Genomic DNA, 18,476 nt, shown 5'->3' with positions numbered 1-18,476 from the left:
TCAGCAAACTTGGCTACATTACACTCGGTCCCTTCAACCAAGTCATTAATATAGATTGTAAATAGTTGAGGACCCAGCACTGATCCCTGCGGCACCCCACTAGTTACTGTTTGCCAACCGGAAATTACGCATTTATCCCGACTCTCTGTTTTCTGTTAGTTAGCCAATCCTCTATCCATGCTAATATATTACCCCCAACCCCGTGAACTTTTATCTTGTGCAGTAACCTTTTATGTGGCACCTTATCGAATGCATTCTGGAAATCCAAATAAACCACATCCACCGGTTCCCCCTTATCCACCCTGGTCATTACATCCTCAAAGAACTCCAGCAAATTTGTCAAACATGATTTCCCTTTCATAAAACCATGCTGACTCTGCCTGATTGAATTATGCAAATATCCCACTACTGCTTCCTTAATAATGGACTCCAGCATTTTCCTAACCACAGATGTTAGGCTAACTGGTCTATAGTTTCCTGCTTTTTGTCTGCCTCCATTTTTAAATAGGGGCGTTACATTTGCGGTTTTCCAATCCGCTGGGACCTCTTCAGAATCCAGGGAGTTTTGGTAAATTATAACCAATGCATCCACTATCTCTGCAGCCACTTCTTTTAAGACCCTGGGATGTAAGTCATCAGGTCCAGGGGACTTGTCCGCCTTTAGTCCCATTGTTTTACCGAGTACTACTTCATTAGTGATAGTGATTGTATTAAGTTCCTTGCTCCTGATAGCCCCTTGATTATCCTCTATTGGGATGTTTTTAGTGTCTTCTACTGTGAAGATCGATACAAAATATTTGTTTATGAGAGAACAATCTGTAGATGAGGAATAGGAGGGTGCCAAGGACAGACCCTTGGGGGACACCAGAGGTAACGATGCGGGGGGAAGAGAAGCCGTTGCAGGAGATTCTGTGACTACGATTAGATAGATAAGAATGGAACCAGGCGAGTGCAGTCCCACCCAGCTGGACGATGGTGGAGAGGTGTTGGAGGAGGATGGAGTGGTCAACCATGTCAAAGGTCGCAGACAGGTTCAGGAGGGTGGGGAGGGATAGTTTACCTTTGTCACAGTCACAAAGGATGTCATGTGACTTTGATGAGAGCCGTTTCAGTACTGTGTCAGGAGTGGACTGGAGGGATTCACACATGGAGTTCTGGGAAAGATGGGCACGTATTTGGGAGGTGATAACACATTCTAGGGCTTTGGAGGAAAGGGAGGTTGGAGCTGGGGTGGGAGTTTGCAAGGACGGGGGGCTCGAGGGTTGGTTTTTTGAGGAGAGGGGTGATGACGGCAGATTTGAGGGAGAGGGAGACAGTACCTGAGGAGAGAGAACCGTTAACAATGTCGGCTAACATGGGAGCCAGAAAAGGAAGTTGGATGGTCAACAGTTTGTTGGGAATAGGGTCAAGGGAGCAGGAGGTGCGTCTCATGGACAGGATGAGCTCGCAAAGGTCATGAGAGGCGATCGGAGAGAAACTGGAGAAAGATGTGAGGTCAGGGCCAGGGCAGGGGGGGTCCTCAGAGGAAGTTTGGCTCGGTGGGCTAGGGGAAGGATGGGAAGAGGTGGAGGCCACCGAACGGATGGTCTCAATCTTAGAGACAGGAAAGTCCATGAGCTCCTCACACATTGTCGGAGGTGAGGAGACTGGGGAGAGGGGTTTAAGAAGACGGTTAGCAGTGGAGAATAGAAGCTGGGGTTTATCTTTACATTCTAGAATGATCCTGTAATAGTGAGCGGTTTTGGCAGATGAGAGCAGGACCCGACAGTGCTTTGTGTGGTCATGGTAGAGGAGGTTAGAAAGCAGCCAGGGCTATTGGTGACTGCTGCCGTCTGTACAGGTGGGTGTGGATTTGGCCCATTGCTTGACATAGCTTCTGTAGTACTGCTCCTCCTGCTCGCAATGAACAGGGCTGCTATCGCTCGGCTCCTGTCCATGTTCTGCCCTGACTACTCCCTCTGTGCCTGCATTACTTTTATACCCACAATCAACAGTGGTCATCGAATCAGTGTCAATCTCCATGAAACCACTGTCCACAGTGTCTAAATCCAGTGACATCTTCGGGTAACCAGGATCTGCTTCCAGCCTACTGCACGACGAAATGTTATCAAGACTTCCATCACTCCAAGACCCGGCTTCATCGACATTTCCGTCATCCCAGGAGGCATCTTCACCATCATTCAAAGGAAAAGGTTCATTTTCTGCTGCCCAGTCCACCACGTTGAGACACTGAAGGTCTAAAACATGAGCACTGGTGCCCCCATGGCCATCGGAGGATTGTAACCGGGACATCATGTTCAATGGCGTGGTGCTGTGGTCGTGCTGACCGGCTCCTGTTGAAACTGGCTGCAAATGACTGAGCAATTGCTTGCTGCTGGGGTAATCCTGCTCATCGGGATTGTCAGTGCCCGCCTGACTCTTACACTGGGTCAGGTAAGGTGGTCGGCATCTGTAACTACACTGGGAGCAGCAAGCTCCCACCTCTCCACTCACTGTCACAGTGTCAATCGATACTCGGCCGTACGATTTATCCTTCCACTGCTGAATAATGTTCCCAAACTGGCCCCGAGACTGAGACGAAGGACAGTAAGTCGGGCCACACAGGGCCTGCCAGGAGGAGTGAATGTCAGACTGTTTGTCCCAGGGTTTCAATCCCATCAAGGCTTTCTCCAGAGCAATAGGCCCATCGTACACCTGTACCAGGTCCCCCATCTCCAGGACCATGGCACTTTTCTCATTGACTTCATACAATGCATCTGGGTGTTGAGCATTAACCCAACTCTGAAAGGGAAAGACAGCCCTGGTTAACAGTAGCTAAAGGTCACAAGTCAGGAACATCCATTTCAATATTTTTACAGATAACCTTTTGTCAGGCAATCGGTGTATTTGAACAACAATATGGAGCGCAGTATTTGGATCGGTAATGGAGATAATTGGGATTACACAATACAGCCAGCACCTTAGTATAACTAACATTGATCAAAATATCACCAACTAGTCCATAACACAAGTTCGACAGCGTCACGTCTCCAAACATCCCCTTCCAGCTCCAGAGAAACCATCCCACTGTGGGAAGTGGGATCAAACTCGATGGTAACACTGTTGAGGAAGGAGTGACGATTATGTCTGCTTCTGTTAAATTACACAAACCCAGCTGAAGGGCACAGTGCCTGGCACCGCCAAGATGAACAGCAAGAATTACATTTCTATAGCGCCTTTCATAACCCCAGGACGCCCCGAAGCGCTTTACAGCCAATGATGTGCTTTCCATCACTGTTGTAATGATTGAAGAGAATGGCAGACGATGAGGTGAATGGCGCAGTGATGGTCAAGTGCTGGCAAGTTTGAAAAGCCTGTGGATTGTTGAAGGGACGATGGAGGGAAGGAAGGCATTTGACAGGATTTAGGACCTGCAGAGAATGAGTCAGACTCTGAGCAGCCTCAATTACTCTGCAGCAAAGCAACAGGAAAGGGATCAGACAACATTGCGACATGCAGATCTCAGATCAAACTGGAACGTGCAGAGAAGCAGTGATACTGATACTGTCAATAAAACTGCAGGACAAGAAAGTAGAGAGAGAGTCTGGACACTACTGCTGAGAGAAGGATTGTTAGACTAAAGCTCCCTCTGCACTGTCCCATCAAACACTCCCAGGGCAGGTACACCACAGGGTTAGATACAGAGTAAAGCTCCCTCTGCACTGTCCCATCAAACACTCCCAGGGCAGCTACAGCACGGGTTAGATACAGAGTAAGGCTCCCTCTACACTGTCCCATCAAACACTCCCAGGGCAGGTACAGCGGGTTAGATACAGAGTAAAGCTCCCTCTACACTGTCCCATCAAACACTCCCAGGGCAGGTACAGCGCGGGTTAGATACAGAGTAAAGCTCCTTCTACACTGTCCCATCAAACACTCCCAGGGCAGGTACAGGGGGTCAGATACAGAGTAAAGCTCCCTCTACACTGTCCCATCAAACACTCCCAGGGCAGGTACAGGAGGTTAGATACAGAGTAAAGCTCCCTCTACACTGTCCCATCAAACACTCCCAGGGCAGGTACAGGGGGTTAGATACAGAGTAAAGCTCCCTCTACACTGTCTCATCAAACACTCCCAGGGCAGGTACAGGGGGTTAGATACAGAGTAAAGCTCCCTCTACACTGTCCCATGAAACACTCCCAGGGCAGGTACAGGGGGTTAGATACAGAGTAAAGCTCCCCCTACACTGTCCCATCAAACACTCCCAGGGCAGGTACAGGGGGTTAGATACAGAGTAAAGCTCCCTCTACACTGTCCCATCAAACGCTCCCAGGGCAGGTACAGGGGGTTAGATACAGAGTAAAGCTCCCTCTACACTGTCCCATCAAACACTCCCAGGGCAGGGACAGGGGGTTAGATACAGAGTAAAGCTCCCTCTACACTGTCTCACCAAACACTCCCAGGGCAGGTACAGGGGGTTAGATACAGAGTAAAGCTCCCTCTACACTGTCCCATCAAACACTCCCAGGGCAGGTACAGGGGGTTAGATACAGAGTAAAGCTCCCTCTACACTGTCCCATCAAACACTCCCAGGGCAGGTACAGGGGGTTAGATACAGAGTAAAGCTCCCTCTACACTGTCTCATCAAACACTCCCAGGGCAGGTACAGGGGGTTAGATACAGAGTAAAGCTCCCTCTACACTGTCCCATCAAACACTCCCAGGGCAGGTACAGGGGGTTAGATACAGAGTAAAGCTCCCTCTACACTGTCCCATCAAACACTCCCAGGGCAGGTACAGGGGGTTAGATACAGAGTAAAGCTCCCCCTACACTGTCCCATCAAACACTCCCAGGGCAGGTACAGTGGGTTAGACACAGAGTAAAGCTCCCTCTACACTGTCCCATCAAACACTCCCAGGGCAGGTACAGGGGGTTAGATACAGAGTAAAGCTCCCTCTACACTGTCCCATCAAACACTCCCAGGGCAGGTACAGGGGGTTAGATACAGAGTAAAGCTCCCTCTACACTGTCCCATCAAACACTCCCAGGGCAGGTACAGGGGTTAGATACAGAGTAAAGCTCCCTCTACGCTGTCCCATCAAACACTCCCAGGGCAGGTACAGCATGGGGTTAGATACAGAGTAAAGCTCCCTCTACACTGTCCCATCAAACACTCGCAGGGCAGGTACAGCACGGGTTGGATGGTGTAGCCCCTGTCTGTACTGCGGAGACCCCTTGCACCGTGTGACACGATTCCATTGTCTACACCCGCTGTGCTGCGGCTGTGAATGAGATTGTGGATTTGGTGCCAAATTATGGACAGTTATGTGACACTGACCCGTGCCCACAAGGGACTGGACCGTGTCTGGATCATGTCTGGATCATGTCTGCACCGTGTCTGCACTGTGTCTGCACCGTGTCTGGATTCTGTCTGCACCGTGTCTGCACCGTGTCTGCACCGTGTCTGCACCGTGTCTGGATTCTGTCTGCACTGTGTCTGCACCGTGTCTGGATTTTGTCTGCACCGTGTCTGCACCGTGTCTGCACCGTGTCTGGATTCTGTCTGCACCGTGTCTGCACCGTGTCTGGATTCTGTCTGCACCGTGTCTGCACCGTGTCTGCACTGTGTCTGGATTCTGTCTGCACCGTGTCTGCACCGTGTCTGGATTCTGTCTGCACCGTGTCTGCACTGTGTCTGCACCGTGTCTGCACTGTGTCTGCACCGTGTCTGGATTCTGTCTGCACCGTGTCTGCACTGTGTCTGCACCGTGTCTGCACTGTGTCTGCACCGTGTCTGCACCGTGTCTGGATTCTGTCTGCACCGTGTCTGGATTCTGTCTGCACCGTGTCTGCACCGTGTCTGCACCGTGTCTGCACCGTGTCTGCACTGTGTCTGCACCGTGTCTGCACTGTGTCTGGATTCTGTCTGCACTGTGTCTGCACCGTGTCTGCACTGTGTCTGGATTCTGTCTGCACTGTGTCTGCACTTGTCTGCACTGTGTCTGGATTCTGTCTGCACCGTGTCTGCAAGCTATTTGTCGCTGCTGATTCTTGAAGTGAAAGACTAATATGTAACTCATTGTCGAACCCGTCTCTTACCAATTCTGTCTCTATCGCCCAAGAATATCTACCTTGCAGGAAAAAACAATGCTACAAGGCAGAACTGCTAAAGGTGGTGATATTTCCCACAGAAGATTCTGTGTAAATAGATCAGATCTGATGGGCAGTGTGTGCTGCTGGCTGTGACTGAGGAACTGCAGATAACCTGCTGAAAAGCCACAGCTTGGTGATTGGAATCAAACATATCTGCTCCACATCAATCTTATCGATACGGTCTAACTGGCTGGTTTTGTTTCCACTACTCTTGCATTTTCTTGATGCACGATATGATTGTAGAGAGTGTTAGGAACAACATTTAGTGAAAATTAGAACATTGTCTAAGATAGATCTCTGCTGTTATAAGAATGTCAACATCAAAAACTTTAACTATGTATGGTGAGATGTTAAACCGAGGCCCCGTCTGCCCTCTCGGGTGGATGTAACAAATCCCACCAGGTTCTTTCAAAGAAAAGCAGGGGAGTTATCCTCATGTCCTGGGCAATATTTATCCCTCAACCAACATAGCTAAAACAGACTGTCTCCCCTTCCCTGTCTGTCTCTCTGTCTCCCTCTCCCTGTCTGTCTCTCTGTCTCCCCCTCCCTGTCTCTCTGTCTCCCCCTCCCTGTCTGTCTCTCTGTCTCCCTCTCCCTCCCTGTCTCCCCCTCCCTGTCTGTCTCTCTGTCTCCCCCTCCCTGTCTGTCTCTCTGTCTCCCCCTCCCTCCCTGTCTCCCCCTCCCTGTCTGTCTCTCTGTCTCCCCCTCCCTCCCTGTCTCCCTCTCCCTGTCTGTCTCTCTGTCTCATAGAAACATAGAAAATAGGTGCAGGAGTAGGCCATTTGGCCCTTCGAGCCTGCACCACCATTCAATAAGATCATGGCTGATCATTCCCTCAGTACCCCTTTCCTGTTTTCCCTCCATACCCCTTGATCCCTTTAGCCGTAAGGGCCATATCTAACTCCCTCTTGAATATATCCAATGAACTGGTATCAACAACTCTCTGCGGTAGGGAATTCCACAGGTTAACAACTCTGAGTGAAGAAGTTTCTCCTCATCTCGGTCCTAAATGGCTTACCCCTTATCCTAAGACTGTGTCCCCTGGTTCTGGACATCCCCAACATCGGAAACATTCTGCCCGCATCTAACCTGACCCGTCCCGTCAGAATCTTGTATGTTTTTATGAGATTCCCTCTCATCCTTCTAAACTCCATTGTATAAAGGCCCCGTTGATCCAGTCTCTCCTCATATGTCAGTCCAACCATCCCGGGAATCAGTCTGGTGAACCTTCGCTGCATTCCCTCAATAGCAAGAACGTCCTTCCTCAGATTAGGAAATCAAAACTGAACACAATATTCCAGGTGAGGCCTCACTAAGGCCTTGTACAACTGCAGTAAGACCTCCCTGCTCCTATACTCAAATCCCCTAGCTATGAAGGCCAACATACCATTTGCCTTCTTCACCGCCTGCTGTACCTGCATGCCAACTTTCAATGACTGATGAATCATGACACCCAGGTCTCGTTGCACCTCCCCTTTTCCTAATCTGCCGCCATTCAGATAATATTCTGTCTTCGCGTTTTTGCCCCCAAAGTGGATAACCTCACATTTATCCACATTATACTGCATCTGCCATGCATTTGCCCACTCACCTAACCTATCCAAGTCACTCTGCAGCATCTTAGCGTCCTCCTCACAGCTCACACCGCCACCCAGCTTAGTGTCATCCCCTCCCCCTCCCTGTCTGTCTCTCTGTCTCCCTCTCTCTGTCTGTCTGGATTGGGCCCTGGGCCTGGGGATTGGGTATTGGGGATTGTGGGGATTGGGCCTGGGCCCCGGGCCCCGGGGTGACCTCTCCTCGGACTGGAGATACTGAGCAAGGGGAGGCGAGGGGAACAGGGGAAGATGTGAAGCACAGAAAGCGCGGGAATGCACAGGGCATGGGGCAAGCATTACGGATTATCTGCCTGGTGCCAGTCTCGAGACAATGCATCACCTCCCATGCGGTCGGGATCGAGCTGTGTAGGAGAGGTAGGTGCCAGGTTTTGCTGCTGGTCTTGCCATCCCTGGGCTAGAGAAGCAAAAAATCCAGCAGCCAGAATTCCAAGTCTCATCCAGTGCCCTTCCCTGGCAAATGTGGAGTGCGTAGATCTTAGCTGAGGGCAGAATTAGATACTTATGTGATGTTTCCATAGTCAAATACCCAGTCACTCACCGGTGAGACTCCCGATGAAGAATGTTTACTGCCATCGTTTCAATCGCCGATAAAGCCATCTCTGACTACTTCCTCATATCGCTCGCCACCCACATCCCCCAAAACTACCTCCTTCTGTGTCTGTCCCTGGAAAAAACTCCCTTACGACTCTCTTACAACTGCACTCAACTCCCAACTGTCCAGCCTCTGGTCCTCCATTCACCAAGACGTTTCTGCTGCTACTGATCTGCTCACTCGCACCCTCACCACCACCTGTGGTGCCCTAGTCCCTAGTTACTCTCTCTCACCCTGGCCGTTCCCCCTGGGACAGCCCTGATCTTCACTCCATCAAGTCCTGGGGCAATGGGACCAGTTGTGGGGCAGGAGGGACCTGTTCGAGGGCAGGGCTGGGACCAATGTCCTCGCGGCGGGGGGGGGGGGGGTGGGGAGGGGTGAACCAGTACTGTGGGGGAGGGTCTAGACTAATTTGGCTGGGGGAGGAGCACTGGATGAAGCATTAGGGCGGAGATACAAGGTGCACAGAGGACTGGGAGAGGCAAATAGCGCTTGAGTCACGAGTAGTTCAGAAATAGCTGGGGTCAGACAGGGACAAATGCGAGGCAGACTGAGTGGGGTTTGAAGTGCGTGTGTGTAAATGCACAGAGCATGGTAACTAAGGTCGGTAAGCTGCAGGCATGTCGCCACATGGGTCTGTGATATCATGGCAATGACAGAGACCGGGCTCAAAGAAGGGGAGTGTTGGGAACTTCATATTCCTGGCTACAAGATATTCCGGAAGGATAGGGAGGGAAGGGAAAGACAAGGAGGGGGTGGGAGTATTGATGAAATGAACTATTCTAGCACTGGGCGGGGGATAGCTGTAGTTGAGGGGCCCGATAGAGAGTCTATTTGGATAGAATTAAGCAACAAAAGAGAAGCTGTTAAGTTGCTCGGTGTATACTATAGGCTGCCATACAGTGGGGGCGAGATAGAGAAGCAGATTTAGAATCATAGAATCATAAAACGGTTAGAGCACAGAAGGAGGCCGTTTGGCCCGTCGAGGGAAGTGCAGCTCAGGCCCATAAACTCGATAGGAATGACCCAAAAAACACATTTACACAACATTGAAATTAAAAAATAATTACATATTTAAAATTAATTAAAATACAATTTCATTAAACATTTAAAATAAAAATGTAATTTTTTGAAAAATAAATGTAAACATTTTTTAAGGGGCCAAAAATAACAAACTTATTTTACAGGTGTTTGAATGTTAAAATGATTTAAACATTTTTATTTAATATTTATTTTCACCCCAAGTAAGAGGCCTGACACCAGGTGTAAGAGTTTCATGGGCACACGCTGGGCACGTGTTGGGCAAACGATGGGCACTCGATGGGCACTCGATGGGCACTCGCTGGGCACTCGATAGGCACTCACTGGGCACTCAATGGGCAATCGCTGGGCACTTGATGGGCAAATGCTGGGCAAATGATGGGCACTCGCTGGGCACTCGCTGGGCACTCGATGGGCAAATGCTGGGCAAATGATGGGCACTCGCTGGGCACTCGCTGGGCACTCGCTGGGAACTCGATGGGCAATCACTGGGCACGCGTTGGGCACTTGATGGGCACTCGCTGGGCACTCGCTGGGCACTCGATGGGCAAATGCTGGGCAAATGATGGGCACTCGCTGGGCACTCGCTGGGTACTCGCTGGGAACTCGATGGGCAATCACTGGGCACGCGTTGGGCACTTGATGGGCACTCGCTGGGCACTCGCTGGGCACTCGATGGGCAAATGCTGGGCAAATGATGGGCACTTGATGGGCACTCGCTGGGCACTCGCTGGGCACTCGCTGGGCACTCGCTGGGCAATCACTGGGCACGTGTTGGGCACTCGCTGGGCACTCGCTGGGAACTCGATGGGCAAATGCTGGGCAAATGATGGGCACTCGCTGGGCACTCGCTGGGCACTCGCTGGGCAATCACTGGGCATGCGTTGGGCACTCGATGAGCACTCGATGGGCACATAGCCTGACTCTCCGCCAGTGAATGTCCATTTCCCGGGGAAGCGGAGGATCTGACAGATCGGTAGTTCTGGGTTTTGGTGCACGTGTAAACCTGGAACTTGTGGCCATGTACGTACCTCGTACTCGCTCATAGGTCCCAGAAAATCTGGGCCAATATCTGCAGGTTTAGAATAGCTATGGATAAGGACAAGCATAAAATGACTTAACGGGAGGACAGTGAACTTCAGTGAGTTGTAAAGGGATCAGGCCCCGGTGGATTGGCAGGCAAAACAGTAATTGAACAGTGGGAGGTCCTGAAAGAGGAGACAGTTCGGGTACAGACTGGACACATTCCCATGAGAGGGACAGGAAGGACAGCTAAAGCTAGAGCTCTCTGGGTGGCGAAAATCAGACCGAAAAAGGAGGCTTATGACAAATGTCAGGGTCATAACCCAGAACAGAACCAAGCCTAATATAGAAAGTACGGAGGAGATCTAAACAAGGGAATAAGAGGCAAAGAGAGAGTTTGAGAATAGATTAGCGGCTAACACAAAAGGGACCCAAAAGTTTTTTATAAACATATTAATAGGAAAAAGGTAATGAAGGCGAGGATGGGCCAATTAGGGACCAGAAAGGAGATCTTGTGGAGGCAGAGGGCATGGCTGGGATACAAAGTGAGGACATTGCATCACCTTCACTACGGAAGAGGATGCTGCCATTGTCACAGTAAAGGAGGAGGCTGTAGTGATATGGGATAGGATAGCAATAGATAAAGAGGAGGAACTTAAAAGGTTGGCAGTGCTCAAAGTAGAAAAGTCACCCAGTCCGGATGGGATGCATCCTCGGGTGCTGAGGGAAGCAAGGGTGGAAATAGCAGAGGCTCTGACCACAATCCTCCAATCCTCCTTAGATATGAGGGTGGTGTCACCTGTTTAACAAAGGGGAGAGGGATAAACCCAGCAACTACAGTCCAGTCAGCCTAATGTCGGTGTTGGAGAAACGTTTCAAGAATTTAATCCGGGACAAAATTAATTGACATTTGGAAAAGTATGGGCTAATAAATGAAAGTCAGCATGGATTTGTTAAAGGCAAATCGTGTTTGAATAACTTGATCGCGTTCTTTGATGAAGTAACAGAGAGGGTTGATGAGGGTAATGGGGTTGATGTTGTAAATATGGACTTTCAAAAAGCATTTGACAAAGTGCCACATAATAGACGTTAGCAAAATTAAAGGGGCAGAGGCAGTGTGGACACATCATTCGCCAGGAGACTGAAAACGGGGAGAGGTGGGGAAGGTTTGTTTTTCAGACTGGAGGGAGGTACAGTGCTGTTCCACAGGGCTCGGTATTAAGAATACTATATATTAACGACCTGGGCTCGGGAAGACGGGGCTTAACATTGTTACCATGGGAAGGATGGTAACAGATTTCAGGAGCTACACATACACTGGTGACGTGGGCAGACACGTGGCAGATGGAATTTAATACATTCTGGTAGGAAGAATGAGGAGAGGCAATACAAGAACACAGGAACAGGAGGAGGCCATTCAGCCCCTCGAGCCTGTTACACAGGAACAGGAGGAGGCCCATTCAGCCCTCGAGCCTGTTACACAGGAACAGGAGGAGGCCCATTTGTCCCCTCGAGCCTGTTACACAGGAACAGGAGGAGGCCCATTCAGCCCCTCGAGCCTGTTACACAGGAACAGGAGGAGGCCATTCAGCCCCTCGAGCCTGTTACACAGGAACAGGAGGAGGCCCATTCAGCCCCTCGAGCCTATTACACAGGAACAGGAGGCCCATTCAGCCGCTCAAGCCAGTTGCACAGGAACAGGAGGCCCATTCGTCCCCTCGAGCCTGTTACACAGGAACAGGAGGAGGCCCATTCAGCCCCTCGAGCCTGTTACACAGGAACAGGAGGAGGCCCATTCAGCCCCTCGAGCCTGTTACACAGGAACAGGAGGAAGCCCATTCAGCCCCTCGAGCCTGTTACATAGGAACAGGAGGAGGCCCATTCAGCCCCTCGAGCCTGTTACACAGGAACAGGTGGAGGCCCATTCAGCCCCTCGAGCCTGTTACACAGGAACAGGTGGAGGCCCATTCAGCCCCTCGAGCCTGTTACACAGGAACAGGAGGAGGCCCATTTGTCCCCTCGAGCCTGTTACACAGGAACAGGAGGAGGCCCATTCAGCCCCTCGAGCCTGTTACACAGGAACAGGAGGAGGCCATTCAGCCCCTCGAGCCTGTTACACAGGAACAGGAGGAGGCCCATTCAGCCCCTCGAGCCTATTACACAGGAACAGGAGGCCCATTCAGCCGCTCAAGCCAGTTGCACAGGAACAGGAGGCCCATTCGTCCCCTCGAGCCTGTTACACAGGAACAGGAGGAGGCCCATTCAGCCCCTCGAGCCTGTTACACAGGAACAGGAGGAGGCCCATTCAGCCCCTCGAGCCTGTTACACAGGAACAGGAGGAAGCCCATTCAGCCCCTCGAGCCTGTTACATAGGAACAGGAGGAGGCCCATTCAGCCCCTCGAGCCTGTTACACAGGAACAGGTGGAGGCCCATTCAGCCCCTCGAGCCTGTTACACAGGAACAGGTGGAGGCCCATTCAGCCCCTCGAGCCTGTTACACAGGAACAGGAGGAGGCCCATTCAGCCCCTCGAGCCTGTTACACAGGAACAGGTGGAGGCCCATTCAGCCCCTCGAGCCTGTTACACAGGAACAGGAGGAGGCCCATTCAGCCCCTCGAGCCTGTTACACAGGAACAGGTGGAGGCCCATTCAGCCCCTCGAGCCTGTTACACAGGAACAGGAGGAAGCCCATTCAGCCCCTCGAGCCTGTTACATAGGAACAGGAGGAGGCCCATTCAGCCCCTCGAGGCTGTTCCGCTTTTCAATGAGATCATGGCTGATCTGTGACCTAACTCCATATACCCGCCTTTGCCCCATATCCCATAATACCTTTAGTTAACAAAAAACTATGAATCTTAGAGTTAAGTTAACAATTGATCTAGCATTAATTGCCAGTTGTGGAAGAGTTGTACACTTTGACCGCCCTTTGTGTGTCGAAGTGTTTCCTAATTTCACTCCTGAAAGGTCTGGCTCTAAGTTGTAGACTTTGCCGCCTAGTCCTGGACTGCCCAACCAGTGGGTATAGTTTCTTTCGATCTACCCTCTGTTCCTCTTAATATCCTGACTGCTTCTAGCTTTTAATGATTTAGAAAGTACTCTGTTCTATCTTTCTTGGTGCAAAGTGTTGACACTGAAATCCACGTGCCACAGTTTTGCCCAATCACTGAATATATCGATATCCTTCTGTAACTGTACACTGCCTGCACTGCCGCCTCGCTTTGTGTCAGCAGCAAACCTGGATAGGAGGCTCTCCATCCTGTCATCCGTCATTAATAAATACAGTGAGTAATTGAGGCCCCAACACAGATCCCTGCCCAATATCCCTACTCCCTGTCTCCTCCCGCTCAGACAATCTCCCAACCAGGTCAATCATTTGCCTTCAATTCCACGAGCTTCAACTTTAGTTTACAGCCTCTGCTGTGGAATTTTATCAAAAGCCTTCTGGAAGTCCATATAAATAACATCCACAGACATTCCACTGTCCACTGCTTTAGTCACAGAAACATAGAAACATAGAAAATAGGTGCCAGGAGTAGGCCATTCGGCCCTTGGAGCCTGCTCTGCCATTCAATACGATCATGGCTGATCTGATCATGGACTCAGCTCCACTTCCCCGCCCGCTCCCCATAACCCTTTACTCCCTTATCGCTCAAAAATCTGTCTCTCTCCACCTTAAATATATTCAATGACCCAGCCTCCACAGCTCTCTGGGGCAGAGAATTCCATAGATTTACAACCCTCTGAGAGAAGAAATTCCTCCTCATCTCAGTTTTAAGTCCCCCTTATTCTGAGACTATGTCCCCTAGTTCTAGATGCCCCCACATGGGGAAACATCCTCTCTGCATCCAGAAGGATGTGAAGGCCTTGGAGAGGGTGCAGAGGGGATTTATGAGAATGGTTCCAGGGATGAGGGACTTCAGTGACGTGGATAGACTGGAGAAGCCGGGGTTGTTCTCTTGGAGCAGAGAAGGTTGAGAGATTTTATCGAGGTGTTCAAAATCATGAGGGGTCTGGGCAGAGTAGAGAGAGAGAAATTGTTCCCATTGGCAGAAGGGCCAGGAACAGAGGACACAGATTGATGGTAATTGGCAAAAGAGCCAGAGGTGATATGAGGGAACATTGTTTTACGCAGCGAGTTGTTGTGATCTGGAACGCGTTGCCTGAAAGGGCGGTGGGAGCAGGTTCAATCATAACTTTCAAATGGGGAATTGGATAAATAGTTGAAAAGGAAAAATGTGGCAGGTTGTGGGGACAGAGCGGGCGAGGGGAACTGATTGGATAGATCTCTCTCAGAGCCGGCACAACACGACGGGGCCGAGAATTCCACACATTCACCGCCCTCTGAGAGAAGAAATTCCTCCTCATTTCAGTTTTAAATGGGTGGCCCCTTATTCTGAGACTATGCCCCCTAGTTCTAGATTGCCTCATGAGTGGAAATATATTCTCTGCATCCACCTTGTCGAGCCCTTTCTGAATCTTATACATTTCAATAAGATCACCTCTCATTCTTCTGAACGCCAATGAGTAGAGGCCCAACCTACTCACCCTATCCTCATAAGTCAACCCCCTCATCTCCGGAATCAACCTAGTGAACCTTCTCTGAACAGCCTCCAATGCAAGTATATCCTTCCTTAAATAAGGAGACCAAAACTGTACGCAGTACTCCAGGTGTGGCCTCACCAATACCCTGTACAGTTGTAGCAAGACTTCTCTGCTTTTATACTCTATCCCCGTGCAATAAAGACCAACATTCCATTTGCCTTCCTGATCACTTGCTGTATCTGCACACTACCTTTCTGTGTTTGATGCACAAGGACCCCCAGGTCCCTCTGTACTGAAGCACTTTGTAATTTTTCTTCATTTAAATTATAATTTACTTTTAAATTTTTCCTATCAAAGTGGATAACCTCACATTTTCCCACATTATACTCCATCTGCCAAATTTTTGCCCACTCACTTAGCCTGTCTACATCCCTTTGCAGATTTTTTGTGTCCTCCTCACAATTTGCTTTCCCATCCATCTTTGTATCATCAGCAAACTTGGCTACATTACACTCAGTCCCTTCATCCAAGTCATTAATATAGATTGTAAATAGTTGAGGCTTCAGCACTGATCCCTGCAGCACACCACTAGTTACTATTTGCCAACTAGAAAATGTTCCATTTATCCCGACTCTCTGTTTTCTGTTAGTTAGCCAATCCTCTATCCATGCTAATATATTACCCCCAACCCCGTGAACTTTTATCTTGTGCAGTAACCTTTTATGTGGTACCTTGTCAAATGCCTTCTGGAAATCCAAATACACCACATCCACTGGTTCCCCCTTATCTACCCGGCTCATTACATCCTCGAAGAACTCCAGAAAATTTGTCAAACATGATTTCTATGATTGTATGACAGTTAGGAACGGCTTTAAAATAAATGAAAGCAAGAGTGTTGGACTGTAAATGTCTGCAGCATCACCACGGCGACAGATGCACCTGCTCGCTGATCCCTGCCCCTTCCCACTACGTGCTGACGACCACGTGAGGAAACTGTTGTGGTGCCACGAACTGTGTGTGAAAGTTTTCAACACCTTCGAGGTGTATTGACAGATTTGGTGCTGATTGGTCACGTTATCTCGAAGGGCCTTCAAACAGGAAAAAACACAAACACTTCATGGTTTCTGATCCAGGGCTGGAGAGTGGATGTGAGAGTGTGTGTGTGTGTGTGTGTGTGTGTGTGTGTGGGAGTAAGAGTGTGAGTGTGAGTGTGAATGTGAGTGTATGTGTAGGAGTGTGAGTGTGAATGTGTGAGTGTGTGTGGGGGAGTAAGAGTGTGAGTGTGAATGTGTGTGTGTGAATGTGAGTGTGAGTGTGAATGTGTGTGTGGCAGGAAGAGTGTGAGTGTGAATGTGTGTGAGTGTGAGTGTGAGTGTGTGAGTGAGAGTGTGAGTGTGAGTGTGAATGTGTGTGCGTGTGAGTGTGAGTGTTAATGTGTGAGTGAGAGTGTGAGTGTGAATGTGTGTGTGTGAGTGTGAGTGAGAGCGTGAGTGTGAATGTGTGAGTGAGAGTGTGAGTGTGAGTGTGAATGTGTGTGTGTGAGTGAGAGTGTGAGTGTGAATGTGTGTGAGTGTGAGTGTGAATGTGTGAGTGAGAGTGTGAGTGTGAGTGTGAATGTGTGTGTGTGAGTGTGTGTGTGAGTGTGAGTGAGAGCGTGAGTGTGAATGTGTGAGTGAGAGTGTGAGTGTGAGTGTGAATGTGTGTGTGTGAGAGTGTGAGTGTGAGTGTGAATGTGTGTGTGGGAGTGAGAGTGTGAGTGTGAATGTGTGTGAGTGTGAGTGTGAGTTTGTGAGTGAGAGTGTGAGTGTGAGTGTGAATGTGTGAGTGTGAGTGTGAGTGTGTGAGTGTAGCGTGAGCGTGAATGTGTGAGTAAGAGTGTGAGTGTGAGCGTGAATGTGTGTGTGTGAATGTGTGTGTGAGTGTTAGTGTGATGTGTATGTGGGAGTGAGAGTGTGAGTGTGAATGTGTGTGAGTGTGAGTGTGAGTGTGTGAGTGAGAGTGTGAGTGTGAGTGTGAATGTGTGAGTGAGAGTGAGAGTGTGAGTGTGAATGTGAATGTGTGTGTGGGAGTGTGAGTGTGAGTGTGAATGTGTGTGAGTGTGAGTGTGAGTGTTAATGTGTGAGTGAGAGTGTGAGTGTGAATGTGTGTGTGTGAGTGTGAGTGAGAGTGTGAGTGTGAATGTGTGTGTGTGAGAGTGTGAGTGTGAGTGTGAATGTGTGTGTGTGAGTGAGAGTGTGAGTGTGAATGTGTGTGAGTGTGTGTGTGAGTGTGAGTGTGTGAGTGTGAGTGTGAGTGTGAGTGTGGGAGTAAGAGTGTGAGTGTGAATGTGTGTGTGTGAGTGTGAGTGTGTGTGAGTGTGAGTGTGAGTGTTAATGTGTGAGTGAGAGTGTGAGTGTGAATGTGTGTGTGTGAGTGTGAGTGAGAGCGTGAGTGTGAATGTGTGAGTGAGAGTGTGAGTGTGAGTGTGAATGTGTGTGTGTGAGTGAGAGTGTGAGTGTGAATGTGTGTGAGTGTGAGTGTGAGTGTGAATGTGTGAGTGAGAGTGTGAGTGTGAGTGTGAATGTGTGTGTGTGTGAGTGTGTGTGTGAGTGTGAGTGAGAGTGTGAGTGTGAATGTGTGAGTGAGAGTTTGAGTGTGAGTGTGAATGTGTGTGTGTGAGTGTGAGTGTGAGTGTGAATGTGTGTGTGGGAGTGAGAGTGTGAGTGTGAATGTGTGTGAGTGTGAGTGTGAGTGTGAATGTGTGAGTGTGAGTGTGAGTGTGAATGTGTGAGTGTGAGTATGAGTGTGAGTGTGTGAGTGTAGCGTGAGTGTGAATGTGTGAGTAAGAGTGTGAGTGTGAGTGTGAATGTGTGTGTGTGAATGTGTGTGTGTGACTGTGAGTGTGTGAGTGAGAGTGTGAGTGTGAGTATGAATGTGTGAGTGAGAGTGTGAGTGTGAGTGTGAATGTGTGTGTGGGAGTGAGAGTGTGAGTGTGAATGTGTGTGAGTGTGAGTGTGAGTGTGTGAGTGAGAGTGTAAATGTGTGAGTGAGAGTGTGAGTGTGAATGTGAGTGTGAGTGTGTGAGTGAGAGTGTGAGTGTGTGAGTGAGAGCGTGAGTGTGAATGTGTGAGTGAGAGTGTGAGTGTGTGTGTGAATGTGTGTGTGTGAATGTGTGTGTGTGAGTGTGAGTGTGTGAGTGAGAGTGTGAGTGTGAGTGTGTGAATGAGAGTGTGAGTGTGTGAGTGAGAGCGTGAGTGTGAATGTGTGTGTGTGAGTGAGAGTGTGAGTGTGAATGTCTGTGTGTAAGTGTGAGTGTGTGTGAGTGTATGAGTGTGAGTGTGAATGTGCGTGTGAGAGTGAGAGTGTGAGTGTGAATGTGTGTGTGTGAGTGTGAGTGAGAGCGTGAGTGTGAATGTGTGAGTGAGAGTGTGAGTGTGAATGTGTGTGTGTGAGTGTGAGTGTGAATGTGTGTGTGTGAGTGTGAGTGTGAGTGTGAATGTGTGTGTATGAGTGTGAGTGTGAATGTGTGTGTGAATGTGTGTGTGTGTGTG

The 18,476-nt window shown here is 49.6% G+C and overlaps 1 protein-coding gene across 1 annotated transcript in view; it reads right to left on the bottom strand.

Annotated features, from left to right (window-relative positions):
* Positions 1-1,812: 1,812 nt before the first annotated feature.
* The window catches only part of LOC139225816 (interleukin-21 receptor-like), a 142,196-nt gene continuing 125,532 nt past the window's right edge, over positions 1,813-18,476 (bottom strand). Inside the window, exon 8 of the mRNA XM_070856660.1 lies at positions 1,813-2,781. Within this exon, the coding sequence (XP_070712761.1) occupies positions 1,813-2,781 (969 nt within the window). The remainder of the gene's footprint in view (positions 2,782-18,476) is intronic.

Source organism: Pristiophorus japonicus, chromosome 15 (assembly GCF_044704955.1).
Source record: "Pristiophorus japonicus isolate sPriJap1 chromosome 15, sPriJap1.hap1, whole genome shotgun sequence".
NCBI lineage: Eukaryota > Metazoa > Chordata > Chondrichthyes > Pristiophoridae > Pristiophorus > Pristiophorus japonicus.
This window is presented reverse-complemented; position numbering and strand designations above follow the sequence as displayed.